At 40.4% G+C, this 23,811-nt stretch overlaps 1 protein-coding gene across 3 annotated transcripts in view; it reads right to left on the bottom strand.

Annotated features, from left to right (window-relative positions):
- Positions 1-23,811, bottom strand: part of KCNN2 (potassium calcium-activated channel subfamily N member 2) — a 91,092-nt gene that overhangs the window by 55,107 nt on the left and 12,174 nt on the right. For all 3 annotated transcript variants that reach the window (XM_053408636.1, XM_053408635.1, XM_053408634.1), the window contains one exon: positions 11,751-12,169. In XM_053408636.1, the coding sequence (XP_053264611.1) occupies positions 11,751-12,169 (419 nt within the window). The remainder of the gene's footprint in view (positions 1-11,750; positions 12,170-23,811) is intronic.

Here is a 23,811-nt window from a genome sequence, read left to right as displayed (position 1 = left end):
CTCTCTGGAAAGAGATACACCCAATTTAAGGCTTTATATGTCTAGAATGTGAAAGAGATTTTGGCCAGAGTAAATAAAACTCTTGCTTCAATTCACTAGGGAGCTGTGGTGCTGGTAAGAGTGCCAGGTGAAGTCTCCAAGTCCAGGAGACCCTGAAGTTTAAGTAGAAAATGAAAGAGACATTTGCTTAAATAAGGATGAACACGAATTTCTTCTCTCGGGTGAGCTACCAAGGCAATCCTCAAGCTCCCCTTCAGACTGCCACTGCTGGTGGTCTACTGTCACTTTGTGACAGGGAATACTGCTTGGGAAACATGGCGACATAAAGTGTCTAGATAAATTCTGTCTTTCTGTTCAGAGGAGAAGAAGATATTGACCCCCTTTCCCTCTAGACAGTTTGAATAAAAAAAAATTTTCCATTCTAAGATGGCAGAATCATCAAACTAAATGACCTCGTGATTCTGTAAGGAGAAAAGGTCCGCCCCCCATCCCCCACGTTTCCCTCAAGCATCTTTAAATAAATTATTCCCTGCTTTATCTTTCCACTCCCTCAAAACATTTCCACTTTTTGATAGAATGGCCACATTTTCCCATCATTAATTCAGCATAACTTTTGGATGTAGAAACCATTATCTGTCTGCTGCAATCATATACTGTTGCTAATAAAATGGAAAAAACGTTTAAATCGCAATCTTAAAAGCCAATTAAATATCTCAGCGGGAGAATTTTGTTTCATCTTGCTGATCAGCATACACAACCCATTGCAGTTTTGAAATAAGCAGCTAGTCATAGTTCAGTCTGGTGTACTGGGTGTTTGGGGTGTCAGATTAGAACCAGGGAGGTTCAGTAGATCTACACTCAGCAATGAAGTTTGTAGTGTGACCTTGGCTCAGTCTCTCTCTCCTCAAACTACCTCACAGGGTTGTTGTGAAAATGAAGGGGGGGGTGAATCCATGAGTTCATTAAAGGAATAGCAGTGTAAAAATGGAACTATGGGAATGCAGGAACAGTCTTTTCCCACATAAGGTTTGAAGCCCGAAGCAAAATGCAATCTTGAAAAAGGCAATTCATCTTACTATTCTCTTGTTAAAGGTTCTAAATATGCTTGTATTTAAACCTATTCTTCAGTTTGTTATTGCCCATGAATTAATGCCCAGAAGCAATGCTTTTTTATCTTTAAGAGCTGGCACTGAAGTTAGTGTAGGAGGATGCAGCCTTCCCCTCCCTTCCCCTGCCACAGAAGAGCTATGAGTGAGGTGCAAGGTGGCAAAGGACAGGGATTATATTAGCCGCCCCACAATCCTGACACCAAGGTTTGTATCACCAGGCTTTGCATATGCACAGTCTTATTAGAGGACTCTGCATGGATACAAAGTCTGTCAAGGGCTATGGCTAGGTGAACATCTGTTTGTGAGCCACTATCTGAGATTGCAAGCGCAGCCTCCTTCCATTATTCGTGGCTGCTCTCCATGCGTTTTTCCAGAGAGAACCATTTGAGAGCTGGTGAGAAGCAATTCAGCAACACAGCCAAATTGTTATAATTGGCACTTTTCAGAAGCATGCATACTGTATACTTCATTTTGCTTTGGATATAGTAATTGGTTCATCTCTCTAACCTTGTAATTCTTCTATTATTTGAATTGGAATCACTTTGTAATTGTTTGCAATGACTGCTGAAATCAGCATCCAGTGTTTTGGGGCCGTAAAGTTATGCGGCTAAAATGAATGTACTTAGTGCCATTATATCAGACATCATGAATCCTGATCTGAGGTTCCAAACATTTTTTTTGTGGCCAAAAAAAAGCTGTTGGAAGCAACACTACCGGTCAGCCATAGGGTTTACATTCATTTCCATCATTCTCTCTGTTTCTGATTCAAGACTTCGCATGCAAATGTGTAAAACAGCACTACCCATGCCCAAGGGGGTGTCGAAAGACATGAATAATCCAAAGTTTTGCAAGAGTAAAAAAAAGAAAAGGGAAAAAGAGAGGAGGGAGGAAGCCCTTAAGAGAAAAGAAAATCCAACACAATCCAATGAGAACTCAATAGCCATAGAATACTGTCTGACTTGAGAGGGAGGGAAATGTAAAAACTAGATGGGAGTAGAGTAATGAAATGAAACTCTAACACACGGCATGATAAAAGTCTGCAATTTTATCAGGACAAGTTATTTGTTGTTTACTGCTGCAACCATTGTTTTCTCAAAAAAATTATTCTGTACCATGAAAATAAATAAAAACAGTTAAAGGGGGGGTACAAGATGGGAGGGGGAATGAAATAGCTGAGAAAGGAGGATGAATGAAGAGGGACATAGATATATAAAAAAGGTAGTAAAACTATCTCATGGTGCGGGTAAGTTATTTCCTGGTTCATACTGTAAATCTACTTTTTAAAATCCCTAGAGATGGAAGGAAGAGATGCCAGGAGAAATCCTAGTTGTTTTTCTTACTATAGTTAAGACTGAACACAATCATGTTCGCTTGACCACCAGCAAACCCCAACCCCCCCAAAAAAACAGGGGAGGAAAGCAATAATGTCCCAGTGCAGATTGAACATGCTTAGTTCTTGTTGTTTAGTCGTTTAGTCGTGTCCGACTCTTCGTGACCCCATGGACCAGAGCATGCCAGGCACTCCTGTCTTCCACTGCCTCCCGCAGTTTGGTTAAACTCATGCTGGTAGCTTCGAGAACACTATCCAACCATCTCGTCCTCTGTCGTCCCCTTCTCCTTGTGCCCTCCATCTTTCCCAACATCAGGGTCTTTTCCAGGGAGTCTTCTCTTCTCATGAGGTGGCCAAAGTCTTGGAGCCTCAGCTTCAGGATCTGTCATTCCAGTGAGCACTCAGGGCTGATTTCCTTCTTGCAGTCCATGGGACTCTCAAGAGTCTCCTCCAGCACCATAATTCAAAAGCATCAATTCTTCGGCGATCAGCCTTCTTTATGGTCCAGCTCTCACTTCCATACTGGGAAAACCATAGCTTTAACTATATGGACCTTTGTTGGCAAGGTGATGTCTCTGCTTTTTAAGATGCTGTCTAGGTTTGCCATTGCTTTTCTCCCAAGAAGCAGGCGTCTTTTAATTTTGTGGCTGCTGTCACCATCTGAGGTGATCATGGACCCCAAGAAAGTAAAATCTCACTGCCTCCATTTCTTAGTGCATGCTTAGTGCACATCCCCAAACTGCCCATAATCTCAAATTAAGCAGTATTATAATATATAGAATAATCCTTTGTTTTAGACACTGTATATGTTATGTTGTGTTACAGCCAAACATTAAGGACGAGCTAGAAATAGTTCTGACTCCTATTGCTGAGCCATTCTTGCTATCTACACTACAAGGGATGTGTTGCAAACTGTTCACCACACCTGAATGTTTCATTGCTGGCCTGACCATTTATGTATGAATATGAATTATGTTATTACAAGGCCAACCTTTCCACATAGATTATTGCACTCTTGTCTAAACAGGAGAGTGGGGGGGATTAAAAGACATTCATAGTATAAATCTCTTCGTAATAAGCATATGTGACAAACTAATTATGTCAGCAGGTCTGCAGTCACCAGTCTTGCTAGATAAGCAACTAGCTGAGAGACCAGGAAAGACAACCTCTGCAATCTGCTTTGAAGCAGATGTCAGTGTTGGAAAGCAAAAATAATTCAGGGTTTGGATGGCTGCCTTTTAGAACTGCCACACATCATGTGTCCAGTGCTTCTGTGAGGAGATGAGGCAACAGAATTAATGCTACAGTTTTTAGCACCAAATAAATGATGGCACTACCAGAGTGTTTAGTTCTGTTAATATATTGGTGAGGCCAATGGAACTCATTTTTAGGAGACGGGGACAAGCCAAAACATTTTTATTTAGAGAACAATTTATCTGAGGTTGCTGTAGATGGATGACATAACTTATTTCATTTGGGTGCTTGGCTGAGTTGCTACTGAAGTCCAGGACAATCTGGAAACCCAGCTAAAAAAAAGTCAGAAAGTATTCCGAAGCAGGTTTCGCCTATCCCTATGAGTAGGAAAGTATTGCTTTTTGCAATATACAAAGCTTCTGTAACTATCTCAGTCTTTTTAAGTTATGAAAGTTAATGGGTTGCTATGGTCTTTCAAAAGTCTCTTATCAGCCGAAGTCTGAATACATGAAGCAGTCTACATTTGCAAAAGCATGGAATGGGCTTTTAGCCACATGACTCCCATTAACCTTATGTTCAGATGTTCAGCTAGCCTTTCACAATGCTTTGAAGCTTGCCTCTTATAACTCTTCCTTCTACCTCTTATCATGGAGCAAAACACGTCGCCTCTAAATGCAATAAAATGAGAGGGGTTTTACCCAGGCAATCTAGATGCAAGGCATACGCCTTCAGAAGCTAGAAAAATAGTTTTTGAAATAGTTGTAGTGTTACTTTATGATACTGATATACATTGTGCTTGTTTTAATAAAGATAGTTTTGTAACTCGCCCTGGGAGCATTTGGTGAAGTACGACTAACAAATGCATAAATAAATAAATTGACCAAAAACAAATGGCTTGGCCATAGTTTCCCCTGCTCCATCCCCAATTTCCTCCTAAGCATACAGTGGTACGTTGGGTTAAGAACTTAATTCGTTCTGTTCTTAACCTGAAGCACCACTTTAGCTAATGGGGCCTCCTGCTGCTGCCGCGCCACCAGAGCACAATTTCTGGTCTCATCCTGAAGCAAAGTTCTTAACCTGAGGTACTATTTCTGGGTTAGTGGAATCTGTAACCTGAAGCGTATGTAACCTGAAGCGTATGTAACCCGAGGTACCACTGTGCTTGCATAAAAGCTGGATAACAGGCAACAGTTACCCATGTACCTTCCAGCATGTGAACATCAACATCGTTCATCAAGCCACTTTGGGGCCATGAAAAAAAGTAGCAGTTTTAGTGAGAGGTTCATACATTTTCTTCTTTTTTTACAATGTGGCAGGAAGATGCAGGGGCACCCATAGACAGCCTGGGAAGCGAGAGGACATGTTTGCAAGGAAAGAGTGGCATCTTCAACTATGCCTTAAAATAAATACAGTAAGATTCGGACCAGCTTATGCAATGTTTTCAAAGTAATGCAATATGCCCAAGTTTCACAGCTCTGGGAATGGATTAATATTTTGCTGAGCTTGGGCTCAAAATACATTGTCAAGACATGGGTGGCAGTCATCCAGACTGGGTTATGTATAGGCTCTACTTCCTGAGAAACACACACAATTGTACAAGCTGTGATACACAAATAGAACCACCCAAGATCTAGTAAGTCACTCACTCCAGAAAATTATTTACTACCATAACTAGCTTTGATTATCCACCAAGAATGGCTTCAGATGACTCTTCCACTGTATACAGTATATCCTTTATGACTGTATACAATCTCCGTTCATGACAATGGAGATGATGGTGTTCAACTTATCGCCCACAATTCACTAGCAGATCCCAAGGTGGGTTACAACAAGCTAAAATTCAACATCAAAAGCCAACCAAAACAAATTGCAGTCATGGGAACAGAGTTCTGCTCCAGATATTACTGCTTCCTTTTGCTCTAAATTATGAATGCTTGGCCATATGGTTCTAGAACAGTGGTTTATGTCTTTCTAAATCTTTATGCTGATTGATTCCCAGAACAACATAACCGTTGCTGTTTCCCAACAATATTGTAGAAAATGCCATGCTTTTCCTTAAACAGAATGTCCTTTATTGAGAACTCAACTGGATGTGACGGTGGAATCCATGTTTATTTAGTCATATATCATCCATGTTAATGCCTAAAAGAGGGTAAGGTGTGGGATCTACTTTTCACACCAAAAAAAGAATGCACATGTGCAGTGAGCTGACCTCCCCATCCCAGGCTTCATCATTCAAGCATTTCTCTCCCAAGCTCAAATCACAGCCAGTTACCCAATAGTTAAAAGGTAAAGGGACCCCTGACCATTAGGTCCAGTCGTGGCCGACTCTGGGGTTGTGGTGCTCATCTCGCTTTATTGGCCGAGGGAGCAGCTTCCGGGTCATGTGGCCAGCATAACTAAGCCGCATCTGGCGAACCAGAGCAGCACACGGAAACACCGTTTACCTTCCCGCCAGAGCAGTACCTATTTATCTACTTGCACTTTGACATGCTTTTGAACTGCTAGGTTGGCAGGAGTTGGGACCGAGCAATGGGAGCTCACTCCGTTGTGGGGATTCGAACCACCAACCTTCTGATCGGCAAGTCCTAGGCACCACCCGCATCCCACCCAATAGTTAGGTTGGGAGAAAAAAGCCTGAAATGATGGAGAAGGTGAGGTAGGGTAAAGATTCAGTTATTATTACCTGTATTCTCATAGGAACATACAAAGCTCAGTACCAAGTCAGATCATTGGCCCATCTACCTCGTTATTGTCTATGCTGACTAGGGTTGACTGGTGACTCTCCAGGGTTTCAGGCTGTGGACAGTCCCAAACCTTCCTCGAGTTGCTGGGGTTTGAACCTGGGACCTTCTGCATGCAAAACAGATGCTCTACCACTAAGCTATGGGCCTTCTGAAAAGTAGACAGTAATCTCACCCCGACCTGTTTTGGAATGAGACATGTCAAGAACAAATACAGCTGGCCCTAGGGGTGGAAGAAAAAATGGATTCAGTGTGCATTCAAAACCTAATCTGCAAATTTGCACTTCCAAAACAATATCCAAACCACAACAAAGTTATCTTTCAGAATTTGAACTTATCTGAATTTTGCAATGAAGTTCTCCAACCAATGTTTATAAAAACGCACGTATTAGGGAGGAAAGAGTGCATTAAAATGAAGGTATTAGTGAAAATAACACAGAAATGTATTATAAATGGGGGAAATAGTTACAAATATGTGTACGTTAGTCAAAAGTGCACATAAAATGTGTATATTTGGAAAAATGGATGCCAAGATGACACTGAGTTTTCTTGAGGCTTATATTACAAAGGGGGAAGTTGTAAATTGCGGCAAAATGTGGAGAACTAAATTTAACATTGGGAAAACAAATCAAAAAAGCCCTGAAGAAACTGAAATTGACAGATACTTCCACCCCTAATGATTCCATCCTATCTGGTATGGCTGTGCCAGGCCAATGGATTGCTATCTTTAGATGCCTGCATAACTTCAGGCTGATGTGAAATTTTGGTTGAAAATACTAAGCCATGGCTGCTGTGCTTTCTTTTAGAGGACCCTTCTCCCTACAGCATCAAAGTGATACCAAGATGAGGAGCATTAAAATGTGGTAGACTGTGGCCCGCAAAGACCATGTATCAACACCACTGCTGTCAGGGTGCTGAAGGAAGAGAAGCAATTGCAATTGCACCAGCTATCAACTTCACTTCGATCCAGTGTTTCATTTCCATCCGTTGTTCTGTTATGCTGCAGATCATCTTGGGTGGATGCACCGTGGCCACAACAACTGATTCCAGGAAGCTGAGGCAGTACAGAGATCCTAAGTCATAAACAGATGTGTGTGTGTGTGTTTTAAAAATGTGCATAAACATTTGCTGGAGCAAGTGCGTGCCAGTCACCAGTTCAGTATTTTACAATATTGTTACTTGCTCACTTTTGAAGTTCTGCGGTTCAGTGACAGGTTCATTTGCAGAACATGATGAGCAAGTGTAAAACTCTTTGCATTAGTGAAAGTTGCAAAACCCAAATGCCTTAAAGACTTGATGGAGACACACTGCACACAAAAACAATACACAGCCAGCCACATAAAAAAGATGAACTTCTCAGGGCCTAGAATTGGTGTGTTGTTGTTTTTTAAGAATTTAATTCAAGATCTGTACTATCAGTTTATTTCTTTTCCAGTTCAGAATCCAATACAGAGCTAAGTATGCTTAAATCCATTGATTTCAGTGGGACTGAGAACACTTAATTCTGTGTTTATTCAAGGGCAGAGCTTCACTAATGAGTTTCTATTTCTACTTAGCTGCTGTTTTGTGTGCCAATGTCTTTGATGGTTACTGCATGTTTTCTTCCCCCCCACTACTTAGATATAAAATATTGTTTTAAAAATGATTGAACCCATCCTTAATTATGAACACCTTTTTTGAAGTGCAAACATTTAAACAGCAATACAAATTAGGCTTTCAGCCAATTAACACTGACATTTCAGCATCTGGCAGGAAAGATGGAACGACAATAAATTATTTGACCGCTCCCTGCATTGGTATGCTAACAAATCAAAGTGATAATGGGCAGTCCTTGATCACCGTTCTTAATTAATTTTTTATGACTACTTTTACATCACTGAAGAAGAAATCTGTTCACGAGTAATATTTCAGTTTCAATGATTTCACAAAGGTTGGGCAGGTTATGGTTTCAACTCAGTATTTTCTCTGCATTCTCTTTCTATGATTTTAATGCCAAGTTTGCATTTTGCCCTCCAACTCGCTCTCCTTTAGTGTCCTGTTGTTGTTTTATAGAAGTTGCAATGCTGCAGGGAAGGACGTGTGTGTTTCATCCACTGCAACACAAATAACATATTCGGTACTTTACGGAGCTAATATATTAATAATGGATAAGTAAATAAATAATGTATTTCTAGCCCATCTATTTTGGCAAGACAAGTTACAACAAATGGAAGCAACGTTAAGGGGTTGTATCCCTTGGCGTCATCTTGCTCTGGTCAATGGAGCGTCCACCCATTTCTCCCCTGTAGCCACTCCTTCCTCAAAATCTGCTCTAGAAGGTTGGGGAACCCCACCCCCAGAGCAGATTTTGGGGTGGTGAAAGGAGAAAATAGAGAAATCCCATTGGATACAATCCTAAAATTTAAAATATAAAAGGGAAGTAAAAAATAAATAACATTAAAAGAACACTAACAGATAAAACTGTTCTTAAATATAACAATCAATCACAAAAAAAACCTAAATGGAAACTGGGGTTTTTAAAAAAGAAAACACCTTTAGAGTTTTCCAAATGACCAACAGAGAGAGGTCCATATGAATTTCCCGGAGTACATGATGATGATGATGGCTTCCTGACCTTCAAGGAAGGACCAATGGCCTAGCCTCTGCATTACATGCAGAAGGCCTCAGGTTCAAGATGGAAGGATTTGGCATTAAGTGAACCTTTACTGATAAGTGGGGAATCAACTTTTAACATATACATGATGGCACAAGTAGTTTTTTTAAACTTCCCCATGCAAAATTGGAAGCTGTTACATAGAGTCCTCTTGTAGGGAGGAAATAGTGTATTTCAGGGGTGCTCAAACTTTTTTCAAAGAGGGCCAGATTTGATGAAGTGAACTTGCATGAGGGCCAACCACAGTTGTTGAGCTTTTTTTAGGATTTAACCCCAAAATTTGCAATTTTACCTCGGAGTTGTTGAGCTTTTTATAGGATTGAAGTTGCTAAGCTATTTTAGGGTTTTACCCCAGGACATATACTGCCACAGGGGCCGGATTAAATCGACTGGCAGGCCAGATTGGGACCCCGAAACAGACTTTGGACATGCCTGGTGTATCTGCACATTATAAACAAGACCCATATGTGTAGTCATAGATTAGTGCATGAACCAGGCACATGCGCATTGTAGCCATAGTAACAGGGTCACGGCACTCCAATGACATTTTCAACACAACTTTACATTCTCCTTAACCTCTGGTAACTGAAATAAAAAGATAATTATCTTTTGTTTGAGCCTTAACAGTATTCAGCAATCACCCTTTGTGAGCCAAATCAATTAACAGCCAATTGGCTTGCTGACCAGCGTCATTCCCACACGTATTCCTGTCTGACCTCTTCCTGTTATCCTTTTCTCTTCCTGTATTGGAAGCCTTTTTCAGCAGGGGAAAGAGAGGAATGAAATGGCCATGTTTCCCCATTTGCTTCTAGTAAAACATTAAGAAATATTTTGATTACAGGCAAGCCCAATCTTCTCTCCTGTAAAGGTTTCCTATTTAATTTTACTGTATTTTAAAACTTGGCTAATAAGTATCTTGAAGCCAAAGCAAATGACAGCGATTCAGCACAGCCTAATTTTTTTTTTTTTTGTGAGACTTACAGCTTTAGGGGAACATTTACAGCATGATATGCAGGAAATTGGGTGTGCAGCTCCAATTAATCCAAGGAAACAAGTATCATGTTTTTTAAAAGTATCATTTAAGATTTATAAATATATATATATGAGAAATATTCATAATATTTACAATGAGAAATCCACCCATTATGCAATTCCTCTTTAGAACATGGGAGCTTAGTCCTCCCCGTCAGGCTTCAAGGAATCCGCTCCCTCCCATGGTGGCAGCCAAGAAGCAAATAAACAAGAAGAATTTCTTATCAAATTATTTATTCACTATGTACAGAGAGAGACAAAGGAAAGCAGTCTCCCCTAGATAATGGCGCTGCTCTGAGTAAAGTCCCACCCCCTCCACCTCTCCTATTCTACGTCATCCCTGCGGCGGATAAGCTGAGCTGTCTGCCTCTGAGCTTTCTGTTCTATCACCCTTAATGCCCGCCAGGTCCTGGGACAGAGGGGGTCAGGAATGTTTTCCAAGGACACTGAGTCTGTCAGCTGTCTCTCCCCTGGTGGTGCTTCTTCTTCTTCCTGTTGGTCCTCTTCCAGTATTTCCCAGCTTCTGCCCCCAGCAGCCTCTGAACTATGCCCTTCTGCAAACCGCTGTTCTAAATCTATACTGTCCTCCTCTTCTCAGGAAAGTTCAGGAGAAGGTGGGGGGCAGACCCCACCATTCCTCCTCAATTCAGCCCCTGACACCCCTCCTTGCAAGGACTGTTTCAGTTATAATAAGCTACATTAATTATTTTTATTAAGAAGAATGCTGGAATTCATAGAATTACTGGGTGGATGTGAAGCAATAGTCCATGCCCTCTCCCATTCCCAGCCAAGTTGCAAGGTAAGAACATCTGGATATATGTACATCACCACTCCGATGTTCAGCTTACATAATACTGTATAAAAACACATTTACAGTGCAATCCTATAAATGCTGTGTCCAGGACTGCACTATAAACAGTGCATTGTTGGCTTGTTCTCATAGTTCTTTTCCCTGAAACAAACCACAAGTGATGGCTCACACTGGGGTGATTTGAGTAGCATGAACCAGCAGACCTGCCTGGTTCCCAGTAAACCATGGTTTGTTTCCCTCGTTAGCATTACATTCAACCAAGGCCAGTGATATTAGGCCTATTAATTACATGGGGATCACGTTCACCAACATCTGTGAGGCCCCAGTTCTCCTGTATCCTTCCCCAGTTTTAAATGTGCATCATCACATTAATAACCACATCACAATATAATTAATATACCTGAGATATAAACTGGAACGATAATGACAAAATAGATTAAGGCTGCAATCCTACGCACACTTGCCCAGGGAGAAAGCCCAACAGAAGACCATCAGTGGGACTAACTTCTGTGTAAACACACACATATTGCACTCTTAATAGTTCCCAGCCAGTTTCTTAAATGTTCTAGGTAAGCCAAAAATAAACCACAGGCAGATTCTGATGACTTAAATACCAGTTTAGGTGAAAGCAAAATAAATATCACTCAGCATCCTGTGATGCTATAGAAAGTAATGATACAATTTAATAATCTCCTTAAAATGCTTCAAAGGCAAGGAGCTAGCAATTATAGGGAACAGAAGTGACGTAAAGCACAAAACAACTAACATTCCTGGGGGGAGGAGCTGAATTAATAAAGGTCACATCCACACCATACATTTAAAACACATGGCTTCCCCCTGAAGAATCTTGGCACATCTTAATAAAATGGAGACTTACCTTTCGCAAGCTCTGACAGTCCATGCAGCAATTATCCACAAGGAGATACTAAAAACCAAGAGTACAGTTCCTGGACATATTGTCATTAAAGTCTTCATAACAAAACGAGTATTGAAGTTTATCTTATTTAGTGCTCCAATGCTTCTGGATGAGGCATCAGTGAAAAGTTTGCTATGCAAAAGCATAACTCTGGCAATAAGATATAGTCTTAAGAACATTGGTATGGATAAAATTATATCCACATCAGCTATTGTTGTAGATGGCGTATAGGAAAAGGCAAGCCGAGCTGTCCATGTGAATGTATAGTTGCCAGGGATAGGATGTATAGCACACACCAAGATTTCCAGGCAGATGAAGAAAATGCGCTCATAAGTCATGGCTATTCTCCAATCATCTGCTCCATTGTCCACCATGAACAGCTGAAAGAGAATTGCAGAAGACTGACTTTAGCGAAATATTTGAAGAGATGTATAAAGAACATCAGTCATATTCTGAAAAAATAATTCATTTGAAAACATTAAACTCGTGATGTTTTCTTCCTTATTTTTTTACTTCAGGCATTATTCAGAATCTCTCTCACACACACAGCTCTATCTAATGTTGAAATGAAATCCGTATATATGTTGTTGGGGTAACGAAGTTCCTTACGTTAGTCACTCAAACGCTAATAACAGATACAACTTTAGACACATTTACTTTACTGCTTTGTAAATAGCTGGCCTAATCATTAGTTCCTCACCACAAATGAACAGTGAATAAGGTGAACAGGTTTGTTATGAGGGAGATATTGGAGTGACTGGTTGGGTGGTGAACCCATATGTATTGGTAGATGTATGGGAGAATAACGGAGTGAACGGCGTTGGCTGAGAAAGTATTGCATGATTTGTGTAGATGTAAGACAGAATTTAGGTGTGATATGTTAGTGGGGTGAGTGTTGTATATCTTGAGTCAGGCAGAAGATGGAAGGGATCCCTGGCTCTTACAGTATTTTCAAAATCAGCTGCTATGTTTTTGATTTTGAAGGGCAATCGTACTGTTTTATACTGAACTGCATTTCTGTTTTGTACTCTATTGGAGTTTTTATGGTTTGCTTTAGAAATATAATTGTCAGGCTGCTGCCAGAGACTCCGAGGGCTGGTTGCCCAGGAACATACAAAGACAAGGAATGTTCTTACCGTCTGCTTTTTATTCAGTATTTACAGAGAGGGGCTGTAGAACCCAGCCTCTTGGATAATGGCGTTGTCCCGAGTGAATCTCCACCCCCACCCCCCACGTCTCCCACTTCCTCATTCATCATCCTCATCACCTCCTCTACGGATGCTGGTACGTGCCCTCTGTCTTTGAGCTTTTTGCTCTCCTACTTTCAAGGCTCGCCGGGTTCTGGGAGGGGGGGTCTGGAACGCTTTCTAAAGACACTGTGTCCGTCAGCTGTCACACACCCCCGGTGCTTCCTCTTCCTCCTCCTCTCCCATTATTTCCCCTGATTTGCCTCTGAGCTGTGACCTCCCTCAAACCCCTTTTGTAAATCTAAACTGTCTTCCTCTTCTCTGGAAGGGTCAGGCTGGGGAGGTGGTCTCCACCATTCCTCCTCTGCCCAGTCCCTGACAATAATACAAACATACTGTACGATATTTCTTATTTTGAAAACTGCTTAGAGCCTGTCTTAGTTTAAGCATGATATAGGGCAGTATACAACTAACCTGTCCCATCAGAACAAGGTTTTCTGCTTGCACAATGAGACTTTGCTCCCTCTTCTCCTCCATGTGCTCCACAACCCCCCAAAATCTACTCCAGAGGGTTGTGAGAATTCCCAGAACAGATCTGAGGAAGGGATGGAAATACGAGATGGGAAGAACATATTGTGGTGCAAACAGAAATCCTTGCGCTGATGGAACATTCACTTAGTGCTATGTCGGATTCCAGCCATATGAAAAAAATTAATAAATGTACAGCAAAAATTTTCGTAAACTGTGAGCATTTTTACATGAATATCCCCATGGCCCAGAAGCATTATGGATTAGAAAAATCCCAACAGAAGCGTGGCTCAAGTTATCATTATTGTGTTTCTATGGAATTATAGCTAACTGGTTGCTGTTGGGACTGACTCCAATACATGATGTCTACTTCTGCCATCAATAATCTTCCTCACCTTTTCAGGCTTCTTAGCAGACAATCCCACCATTAAACCGGAAGGATACTACAGCTTCTCACATGACTGTGTATCTTCAGAAAGTATGTGTTTGAAAATGTCCCCATATCAGAATTTCCCTCGTTGTGGAAATTTTTATTAGAATAAATGTGTGCCAAGTAGGGAGCAAGATCACACTCACCGTCTTTGCTCCTGCCACCTAGACAAATCTCCCTATCTATAATTGAAAAATTCATCAGTATAACAAATAACCATAGGCTAGCCAACAGTTCTCGCATGGTGCTCTTGTAGTGGATGGAGGGATGTGAGAGAACATCCTTTGCATATCAGGTGGAAGATGATGTCTCTTACCTCTGCCAATTTGTTACCTATGTCTAAAGAGGTTTTCTTAATAAAATAATAATAATAATAATAATAATAATAATAATAATAATAATGATGATGGAGAATTCAATCATGTGAACCCCAACTGCAATCTGAAGTGGCAGAGTTGTGCTTTCCATCTTAGTAAGACCCAGGACTTAGTTTTAAAAGTTGCATGGAAATAAATGGACCAAGTTCATACAACATACATTAAAATTTAATCTTGAAAATTACTCAAGGAAAAGAGTTATTTAACTGTTCGGTAAAGAAAATTAAAATTTTAATATCGTTAAGCTTGGTAGAGAATATGATTCATGAGAATAAAGCCATTTATATTTTATTAGAAAAAGAACTCCATCATTTTTCTTAATAGTCCAGATACAATGTGCAAGTTCCCTCTATTAGTGTGAATATGGTGTCTTACATAGGAGGGATCAACAATTAAGCGGAGGTTTCTCTCAACCGTGCCCTGCTGAAGGTAGGTCTCTACCAGGACAGAAGGCGCAGATTGTTGTCAAGCTACCACAGGTGGGAAAACCACTGGTGATAGCCTGACCAGGGCCGAGGGATGTCAGAGTATTCCAAAGAAAATGGAAAAGGAAGCTGCAGTTTGCATGTTCACCTGTGGTCAGGAACGGAAATCAGCAAAGCAAACATTATGGGGTATATGTTCACATCATACTGTTGTTGTTTTTATGTCTGCGGATGATGTATCATTAATGAGCTTTATCTGTGCTGTTTTGAAATCAAAATTAGTTATGTAAATAGTTACATAACTTTCGTAACTTCCATTAAATAGCAGAGAGCAAGACGAATAATGGAGTTCTTGGCAGAAACCAAATTGCAGTGGAATGGAAACAACACAACCTTCTTGCATTCCCAATAGGGCACCAAAACAAATTGTTTCAGGGGTGGAGCAGGGCTGGCAATGGATGGGCTGGATCCAAACCAAATTGTTTCTGTCAGGATCCCAAATTAGGGAGCAGCTCATGCAGCAAAAAGGGAAATTGACTAACCCCAGTTCACCTTCAACCTCAGTTACCCATTGATGGGAATGTTAATGAACTACTTTGTAAGGTAGCAATGCTGTTATCTCATTCTGTGGTAACTAAAGGGTCACAGAAATAAATAACATGGAAATAACTTACAAGACAAAGGCCAAAAAGCCACACACCAGAAGTCCTATCCAAATATTCCATGTCTACTTATTCTAGATAAGATCCCCTGAGATTTCCATTCAAACATCAGTTATTTTAAGATGATAGCACTCATATCAAGATGTCTTAAACTAAATACAAGGAATCTCAATGAGATGGATATTCATAAATATGTATCTGAGTCATTCAGATACATTCACCTGGAGATTCTGGGCCTTTCCTAAACAGTACTGTGCTTATCTCTAATGACTTGCAAATCACAACATGATACAACTTGGATATATAAAATAAGAGTGAGGCATAGGGCCACAATATTTTTAAACAGTTAAAAACACTAAAGATGTACCACAGATATGCATTAATCAAAAAACAAAACATTGTGCTAGGACTCACCTTCAGGAATCCTGATCAATGCAAAAGCATCAGTTTGAATGTCCATATTGTTACCACAGACATATCATATAACCTCTCCTAGGCAAGCTTATCTAATCTAAATGCTTCTTTATTCTGAACATGTCTTCCATATTCTAAAACACCCTTGGCACATGACATCCTGCCCAGTGCCAACTCTCTAGAGCTGTTTTTCTAATTGGGATAAAATGCATGAACCACAAGAAGATTGGCTTGTGTGGAGGAAAGAGGTTTCACTATAATTACATTTTGTACACATTGTTCTCACGGCAGGTTCTGGGTGGGGAAAAGGACAGATGAAAATGAAGTTTTAGGCTAATGTTCACACTTGGATCCTTGTTACCTGGTTCAAAGTTCTCATTTCATTTAAACTACAAGACATTTCTTGACTTTTCATACTGCTCAGTCATGAGGTTTTATAACAAGAAACCTTTTCACATTCCTTTCTATATAGACTTCGAAGCTGTCTCATATCTACCAAGTTCTCCTTCAGTGAAATACCTATCTAACAAGTTTCCTGACTTAAATTGTTTGATGTTTCTCATCTACATTTTGCGTGAGTAAAAACTCAATATATCCCTCATTTTCTATGGAATTATGTAAAGGGTTTCAAATGTAGGAATATATTTTTGAATAAATCAATCTTACATGAACTGAAGATGAAATGTAGCAAATTACATGAGATTTTGGTTTTCTACGTTGTAAGTACAGAGCACCCAAAAACCAGAGCACCGCAGACAGAACAAATGAAGATATAATTTACAATTCGCACATTAAATGTGCTATAGAAATGATAACATGCTATTTGATGCAGCCAAATTATTTCTGGAAGTGTAAAACAAAGGTTTCTAGACAGTTGTTAGGCTATGCATCTACGCTGGTCCTTATATCAAATTATTGCTCCCTTTAAAGAATGCTGTAGGAAGTTTTTTTTTTTTTCATATCAGGATGATCAGAATGCATTACCTGTTAGTAGGTGCTGAACCTGTGATTCCGAATTAAAAGTGAATGAAGTTGCTGTGAACTCTTTGACATCCTAAAGCCCTGCTCAAATTTCTCTTCTGCTTGTAACAGGACACTATCGGTATTCTCCATTTCCTGTCCTGAACTGTAGTATAATATTAATGTGTAGCATTCAACACTATCAGTCCGCTTCAGATTCCTCCCTTTCAACATGTCCAATGCAGCTCAAGAGGGGGACAAAAATGTCCTTAGAAGTTGGTTGTTCTTTTTCATGTGGGTCTCTGACTACCAATCACTGGGGGATGCCGAAGTATTGGCCATGCTATGCTTCATCACTGCACTAACTCAAGCAGTTACAAGTTCCTCTGCTGCCTCTGTCACTTGAATACAGTTTATAGAAAACATTCTGGTCTCTGTGCAACCAATCTACTGTCCATAAGCATGCACTTGCATGACTGATTAGCTGGCCACAGATGGTGCATTCAGCCATTTCTGCAATTACCTATCCATTCTGATTGTAGGAATTGCCATTGGTTATATCCATTGTCAGTGAGTTCCCTTGATGTGGTGTTGTTTATATAAATGGGTACCTGCGCATGCTGAGGTTCCACTGCAAACCAGTTGTTAAAAACCGAGTGGATTAATTTAATGGAGAGATGCTGTTAATATGCACTCATAGGCTTTCCAGACACAGAAATATCTGGCATTCTCCTCATTGAATGCTTGCCCCTAAAGCCAGGATGTTGTAGAAACTGAACTGATAAACCCCTATCACTTGTTTTCTTTCCAGTTCATTTATCCCTCTACTGAAACGAATTTTTTTTTAATACTTTCAATACAATATCTTTCTATAATGCAATTCTCACCTTGGGAAGACAGGTTCTCATTTTTCTATTATGATATAGAACCATTTTGCATAGGGAATCATATGAGTGTATCTTAATAGAATTGTCATTAAGAAATAGTTGCCATCATAAATCATTTATGCTGCCAATATTTTAAAGAGTTATCAGAAGCCTATATGCTGGATAGGACAATTTTGGCTCCAGGGTGGAAGAGAAATCAGTACAAAGGGTAGTGGGATAGCATAAAGCAGAGCAACTGGATTCTGAACTTTCGTTTTGTTTCTTTTAAGAATTCACTGCCTAGTTAACTTATATTAGAATGGTATACATGTATATTCAGAAGTGAGTAACTTTATGCTTAATGGAGCTTATTCCAACCTAAATTAAAGTGGGTACAGGAGTGCAGTAATCAGGCCAAATTAAGATTGGTTGAAGTCTTGGAGCTATACTAATTTGCAAAGAAGAACCCCAAAACATGCTCCATTATAGTACAAAGATGACAAATTTGACATCTACAACATAAAGTCTCCTTTTGCAGCTGAGAATTAGCAATTGATCCAAGGCAATAAGTGAGCAAAACAATGATGAGTACATTAAGTTCAAAATGTGAAACTGCAAATAGAGTATTTTTGTTGTTTATCAGCCCTGGCAAACTGATTTGTGGTTGTCTTTTGCTGTTAAATATCAGGAGTAGAATCTAACTATCAAGTGTGGTGGGAGGGGGATGACTGCTTTCCTAGTTTTGGGTGTGTTTTCATATCTAACACTTCATCATCTCATTTTGTCTGTCAATGTTACCGTACATTTATACAGTTACAGATGTTCACTTATATAAAAATGTATTATCAAGTTCCACAAATGTTTCGTTTGCATGGCTTAAGGTTAGTATTAGGGGAGAGCAGGGCTCCTGAATCTTTAACAGCCCCGTGACAGGCAGAAATTAAACAGGGTAAGGCATTTCTAGAATGGAAATACAGTTGGGGGAAAGCTTTACCTGTAGGCATTTTGTCTATCATCATATTATTACTTGTGTGTGGTCCCTGTTTACTTCTGAGCCCTCTCTGCCACCTGCAAGACATGGCACAAATGTGCATATCACAAAGAGTATGCAAATTTTATGCAACTTGGTGTCTTCTTCTGCGAGCGTAGAAGAGAGCCCAAGCAATATACTGCGTACTGGGCCTATAAAATTCTGCTGGTACCCCTGTTTGGCTGTAATAGAAATAATCAACACTCTCAAGAGTAACGTATGTGTGTGAAAATCCAGGAGCATTTTAGTTAGATGAGCTTTTGAAGGTTATAGATACTTGCTAAATAGACCAGACTGGGTTTTACTCATATTGGTTCCATGCACAAGTTGCCAGAGGAAACCCATGCATTACAATCTTAATAATTTCTCCATTTTAATATTTAATAACACACTGCATGTAACAGGTAATCCAATTATAATTCAATACAAGCCCAGGGCTTCATGAAGTTGGAGTAAACAATGTAGTTGGATGAAACTCCTCAAGTTTCAACATTTGAAGCCTTCTGTAAGGTGAGCAAGCAGAGAAACTAGGTATTACTCTACGTTAACGCACTGATTTAAGGACAAAGGGCAAATAGCAGCATACAGATGCCCCTTTCTGCTGATCTGTTCCTCAGCCGCACCAACAATGTATAGTATGCCAAGAGTGTTCAGAGCTGTTTAAGAAGCTTACAGCTCAGCTCAATTATAGGTGCAGCCAGCTTGCCTTGTGTGCTTTGAGATGACACTACAGATTTTTCTCCATTGCTGTTGAGGACTAAACTATTTATCTTAAACTAGGAAATAATACTAATTCTCAGAGATATCAGAATATGGCACTGAGGTGATGGAAGACACACTGAGAACAGATTATGTCTGCAGACTGTGCTGTCACTGAATGGATTTGCTGATTTTTTTAAAAAAAAAGCTTTGAGCCACACACAAAAACTGTACTCGCAACTGCCACTTTCTGCAGAACAAAACTCAGGACTACTTTTGCCATTTGTTCATGTATATCCACATTTTTGAAATCCTGTTCTAAATGGCATGCTGTCTTCTGATCCATCCAGCATAGCAATATTTTTTTTCTGTCTCCATTGTGGATAATGCATGCTGATCATTACATGTTTTCTGCATTTGTTCCTGCACTGGGTTCCGTATCATGCCTCTCTCTTCTTTCTCCTGCCTCCCAGCTTAAGAAAATCTCTTCTGTCACACAGCGACAGACTCTAGAAGTATACTTGCTTTGAATGCAACCTTTATTATATTAGATGTCTGAGGAAATAAGAAACAGTGTTTACTTTCCAACAAGTAATCTTTGCTAAGGCTGTTAGGGAAACTAGCATGCTTGTATACAGGGAAGTGTAGTGGTTAGGTAAGCTACTGATATAAAAATAAAATATTGTGACACCTCAAACACTAAGGGCAATATCCAACTGCTGCCCTTGCACAAGGGCAAAGACTTTTCATCCATCTGCTCATGGAAGAGGAAGGCAATATTTGCCATCTACCGCTGCCCAGCAGTACCCACCAACACACTGCAAATCTGTGGGAGCGGGATTTGGCAAAAGGTCAAAGACTGGGTGCTTGCTGCTGGCACAGCAGTGTTAGAAGGCACTAATTGGATATCCCCCAAACCCTAACAAATTTATTGTGGCGTAATAAAATGTGTGCCCAAAGGGATAATAAAGTCTTTAAGATAAGGTTACCAGGGTTTTTTCCAAAGAATTCGGGAACACATTTTTTTAAAAAAGACAAAAAATAGTTATTAAAAAAAGTTATTTTTTAAAAAAATAAGTAATATCTTCTCTTCTGTGGTCTCCTCTGTCGCGTGGCCTTCCTCTGGGCCCCGGCCTGCTCTCTTGGAGTGCTAGCCACCATGGAGTAGGCTCGGGCCAGGCCTGGGCTTGGCCTCCTACCTCTTTTCCTCAGCAGTGGCAGCGGCGCGGCAATGTCAGGGCTCCCCTCTTTTTTCTCCTTCCTCTTTCTCTCTTCTCCTTCTCCTCTCTTCTTTCTCCCTGCGTCAGCTCCAGGGTTTTCCTGGCCCTGGAGCACCGCTGGGCAGTCAGCCGGGTGTTCTCGCTCCTGGTTTGATTTGGGTCACGGGGAGGGGGCGCTGGTCAGCGGTTCCCCCAGTTGACGTGCCAGGCATCCCTGGTTCCCCCTTGGCAGTGATGGTGGCAGCAGCAGTCTCAGCAGCCCGGAGCCAGCCTGGTAGCGCAGTTGGCTCTGGCTGGCTTCAGGAGCTGCCCGCTGCCGTGGCACCCGCCATTTTGTCTCGCCAGAAGTCCCCATATGATGTGTCTTGTGCTGTTGAACCGATCATGCAACATTCATTCCCCACTAATAAATCTGCAACACTTAAAATATAAATCCATTAAATGAAATCTGGGAACATTCCAGGGACGGATTTTGTCCGGGGACTGATTTGTAAATCCGGGGACTGTCCCTGGGAAACAGGGACGTCTGGTAACCATACTTTAAAGTGCCACAGAACTGTTTGTTCTTTTGCTAAAACAAACTAACCCAGCTACCCTTCAGGAGACAGATAGTAGTTAAGGATTATTGAATATAACCGGGGCAGTGACCCCAAAAAAGGCATTTTCTGCCACTGCCTGTGAACCTTAGAATGGACCCAGTTATGACTGAAATAATAATGATTGATAAGTACAACCCAAGGAGGGAAGAGAAATACAACAATATGCAATCTTCTAGATCTATTGCTCTGTTCAAACTTCAGATCGCCAATAGTCCTTCTGTTCATCAACTTCCCCTTCTGATATTATTCTTTTTAAGGGAGTTATACATGAACAGGTCAAAAGAAGTACATTTCACCAATGCACCAGAACTTGTTGCACCAGTGACAGTGTTGCCTTCCAGGGATAATGCCAATTTTCACCAAAAAAAAGCCATAAATAGCCCAAGGCATGTACTGTAAAAGGTTTCTTTTCACTAAAAATGCCTGCCTCATTCTGCCAATTTTATATATTACAGCAAGATGCTGAAAGGTGGGATTTATTATTCAAGCTTTGCTGAAAGATGCAATTTGTAATTTAAACATGCCAAATTATTCTGACAGCAAAGTTGTGTTTTATGTTTCAGTTCAAGATCTTTGGCAGCCCATCTGACCAAATATGCAGTCCCATTTGGCAGTATTTGTTACACTACAAATCCAAACAAGTGTCTGTCCAACATTTTTTTGAAAATCTGCAAGGAAGGAAATTCTATAACCCCACTAAGCAGCTTATTTCACTGCTTAACTGCTCTTACATGATATTTTTTAAAATTACCCAAAATATAACTTCCTGTAAATTAAGCCTACTCCTTCTTGTCCTGTTCTCAAGTGATGCAATGAACAATTGCATTTTTATCCGCTCATATATTTCACAATATTTGAAGTTTGCCAACATAACTGCTAATCTTTTAGCACACCAGATTTGATGACATGCAAAATACCATTCAGCTGAATAATCTGTTTATTTTAAACAAGAGGCACATTCTACAAAGACAGAAGGACTATGAAGTCTCACCCCCAAAAATGATTGTTAAATAAGTTCTACAGGAGCCAGAAGCACAATATCAAGACTAAAAATAAAATCTCAGTCTGTTCTGCATTCACAATTCAAAAATCTATACAGAAGCTAGGTGTGGCTTTGTCTGCTTTTGTGCTGACCAATGATGACAAACTCCAGAACTTTACTTTTATAGAATGGTAAAATTCAAATGATGCCTTTCTTCTAGTAATCCTATTGTATAAGGTTTTACAAATGTGACATGAATATAAATCTTCAAAACATCTGCTGCTAACAATGACTGGGAAACAAACTAATAATGAACTGTTTATTGTCTGTTTTAACACAGCTATTGTTTCTGAGTGAACAAGCTATTCTATAAAAGGACATTTATGTTTCTTAATAAATCTGCCAATTTTCCAATGGTGAGAAGTTCAATTTGCAGTTGAAAAGTTATGTAGCTTATTCTCTAGTTTTGATACAAACAGGAGAAGAATATGACTTGTATTCTAAATCACCATTCTGTGATCAGTTGATCTTTCCATGTATTTATTTTATTTATAATAATACTTCTGATCCACCAAATCAATGGAGCATTAAACCATTATTAAACAAAGGAAAGTTTTGCTTGTTTAAAGACCTCTTCAATGAGCTGAACTCTTTCCATGAACAGAAGAGCAAAAACTCCCAAGCGTTTCTATTTGATCATTTAAACGAATCCTAACATTGGCTGGAGAGAAGTGGAATACAAAAAGGTTGTGGAGCCACCACCACAACTGAACCTATGCTCCTCACACCAGCCAGGACAGAAGGGAAGGGAGTAAAATCCATGTGCTTTTTGCTGCATGAGCTTTTAGGCCAGACCAAGAGGTACAAATCATGCCCCTTTGTGGGTGTTAGCCAGTAGATTCTTGGCCGTTTCCACTTGGCCACACAGAGAGAGAGAGAGAGAGAGAGAGAGAACACCCCATTTTGTTCCCTTCCACCATACTCTGCAACTGCAGTGGGGCCTCCGTAGAAGCAAAGCCCTCTCTCCAATCCACTGGTGGAGGCATTCAGATAAGGGTTTAGGATTTCTGCCTTAGATAGAGTAGGAGGGAGACTAGAATATTATTCCAGGAATAATGGGACAGCAAGAGAAACCACTTGAGAGAGCAAGAAACCCTGAGACTGCTGACGGTAGCAAACCTGGTGGAGCAAATGTTACAGGCAATGAAGTGTCAGGGTATGAAAGCAGAAAGATAAAGTGAGTGGCTAAGGTAAGGAAAACCTTTGAAGGAAGGATGAGTAGCCTGTGCTGTGTCTTGCACAGGGATTTTATATATATATATATATATATATATATATATATATATATATATATAGTGATGGGATGATGAGCTGCTTGTGCGTGAAATTCCTAGTCCCTCAGAGTTTGGCTCAGTCCACAAACCTCTGCCTGTAACGGAGCTCCTTAAGCATGGCTCCGTCAGTCGCTGGTAGCATCCGACAGTGGGCGTTTACGGAATTTCTTCCAGCATAAAAGCTCCTTAACGGAAACGCACCTTCTGGACTCTCGGCGCGACAGTTTCCGGCGAGGAGTGGGTGTCCCTATAGGAGGTCCTGAAACCTCCCCACTGTTTTCGCTGGAAGTGTCTCTGAGCCCTCCCTCC

This window comes from Podarcis raffonei, chromosome 11 (assembly GCF_027172205.1).
Source record: "Podarcis raffonei isolate rPodRaf1 chromosome 11, rPodRaf1.pri, whole genome shotgun sequence".
NCBI lineage: Eukaryota > Metazoa > Chordata > Lepidosauria > Squamata > Lacertidae > Podarcis > Podarcis raffonei.
The sequence above is the reverse complement of the archived record's forward strand: the minus strand, read 5'-3'. Positions and strand labels throughout refer to the sequence as shown.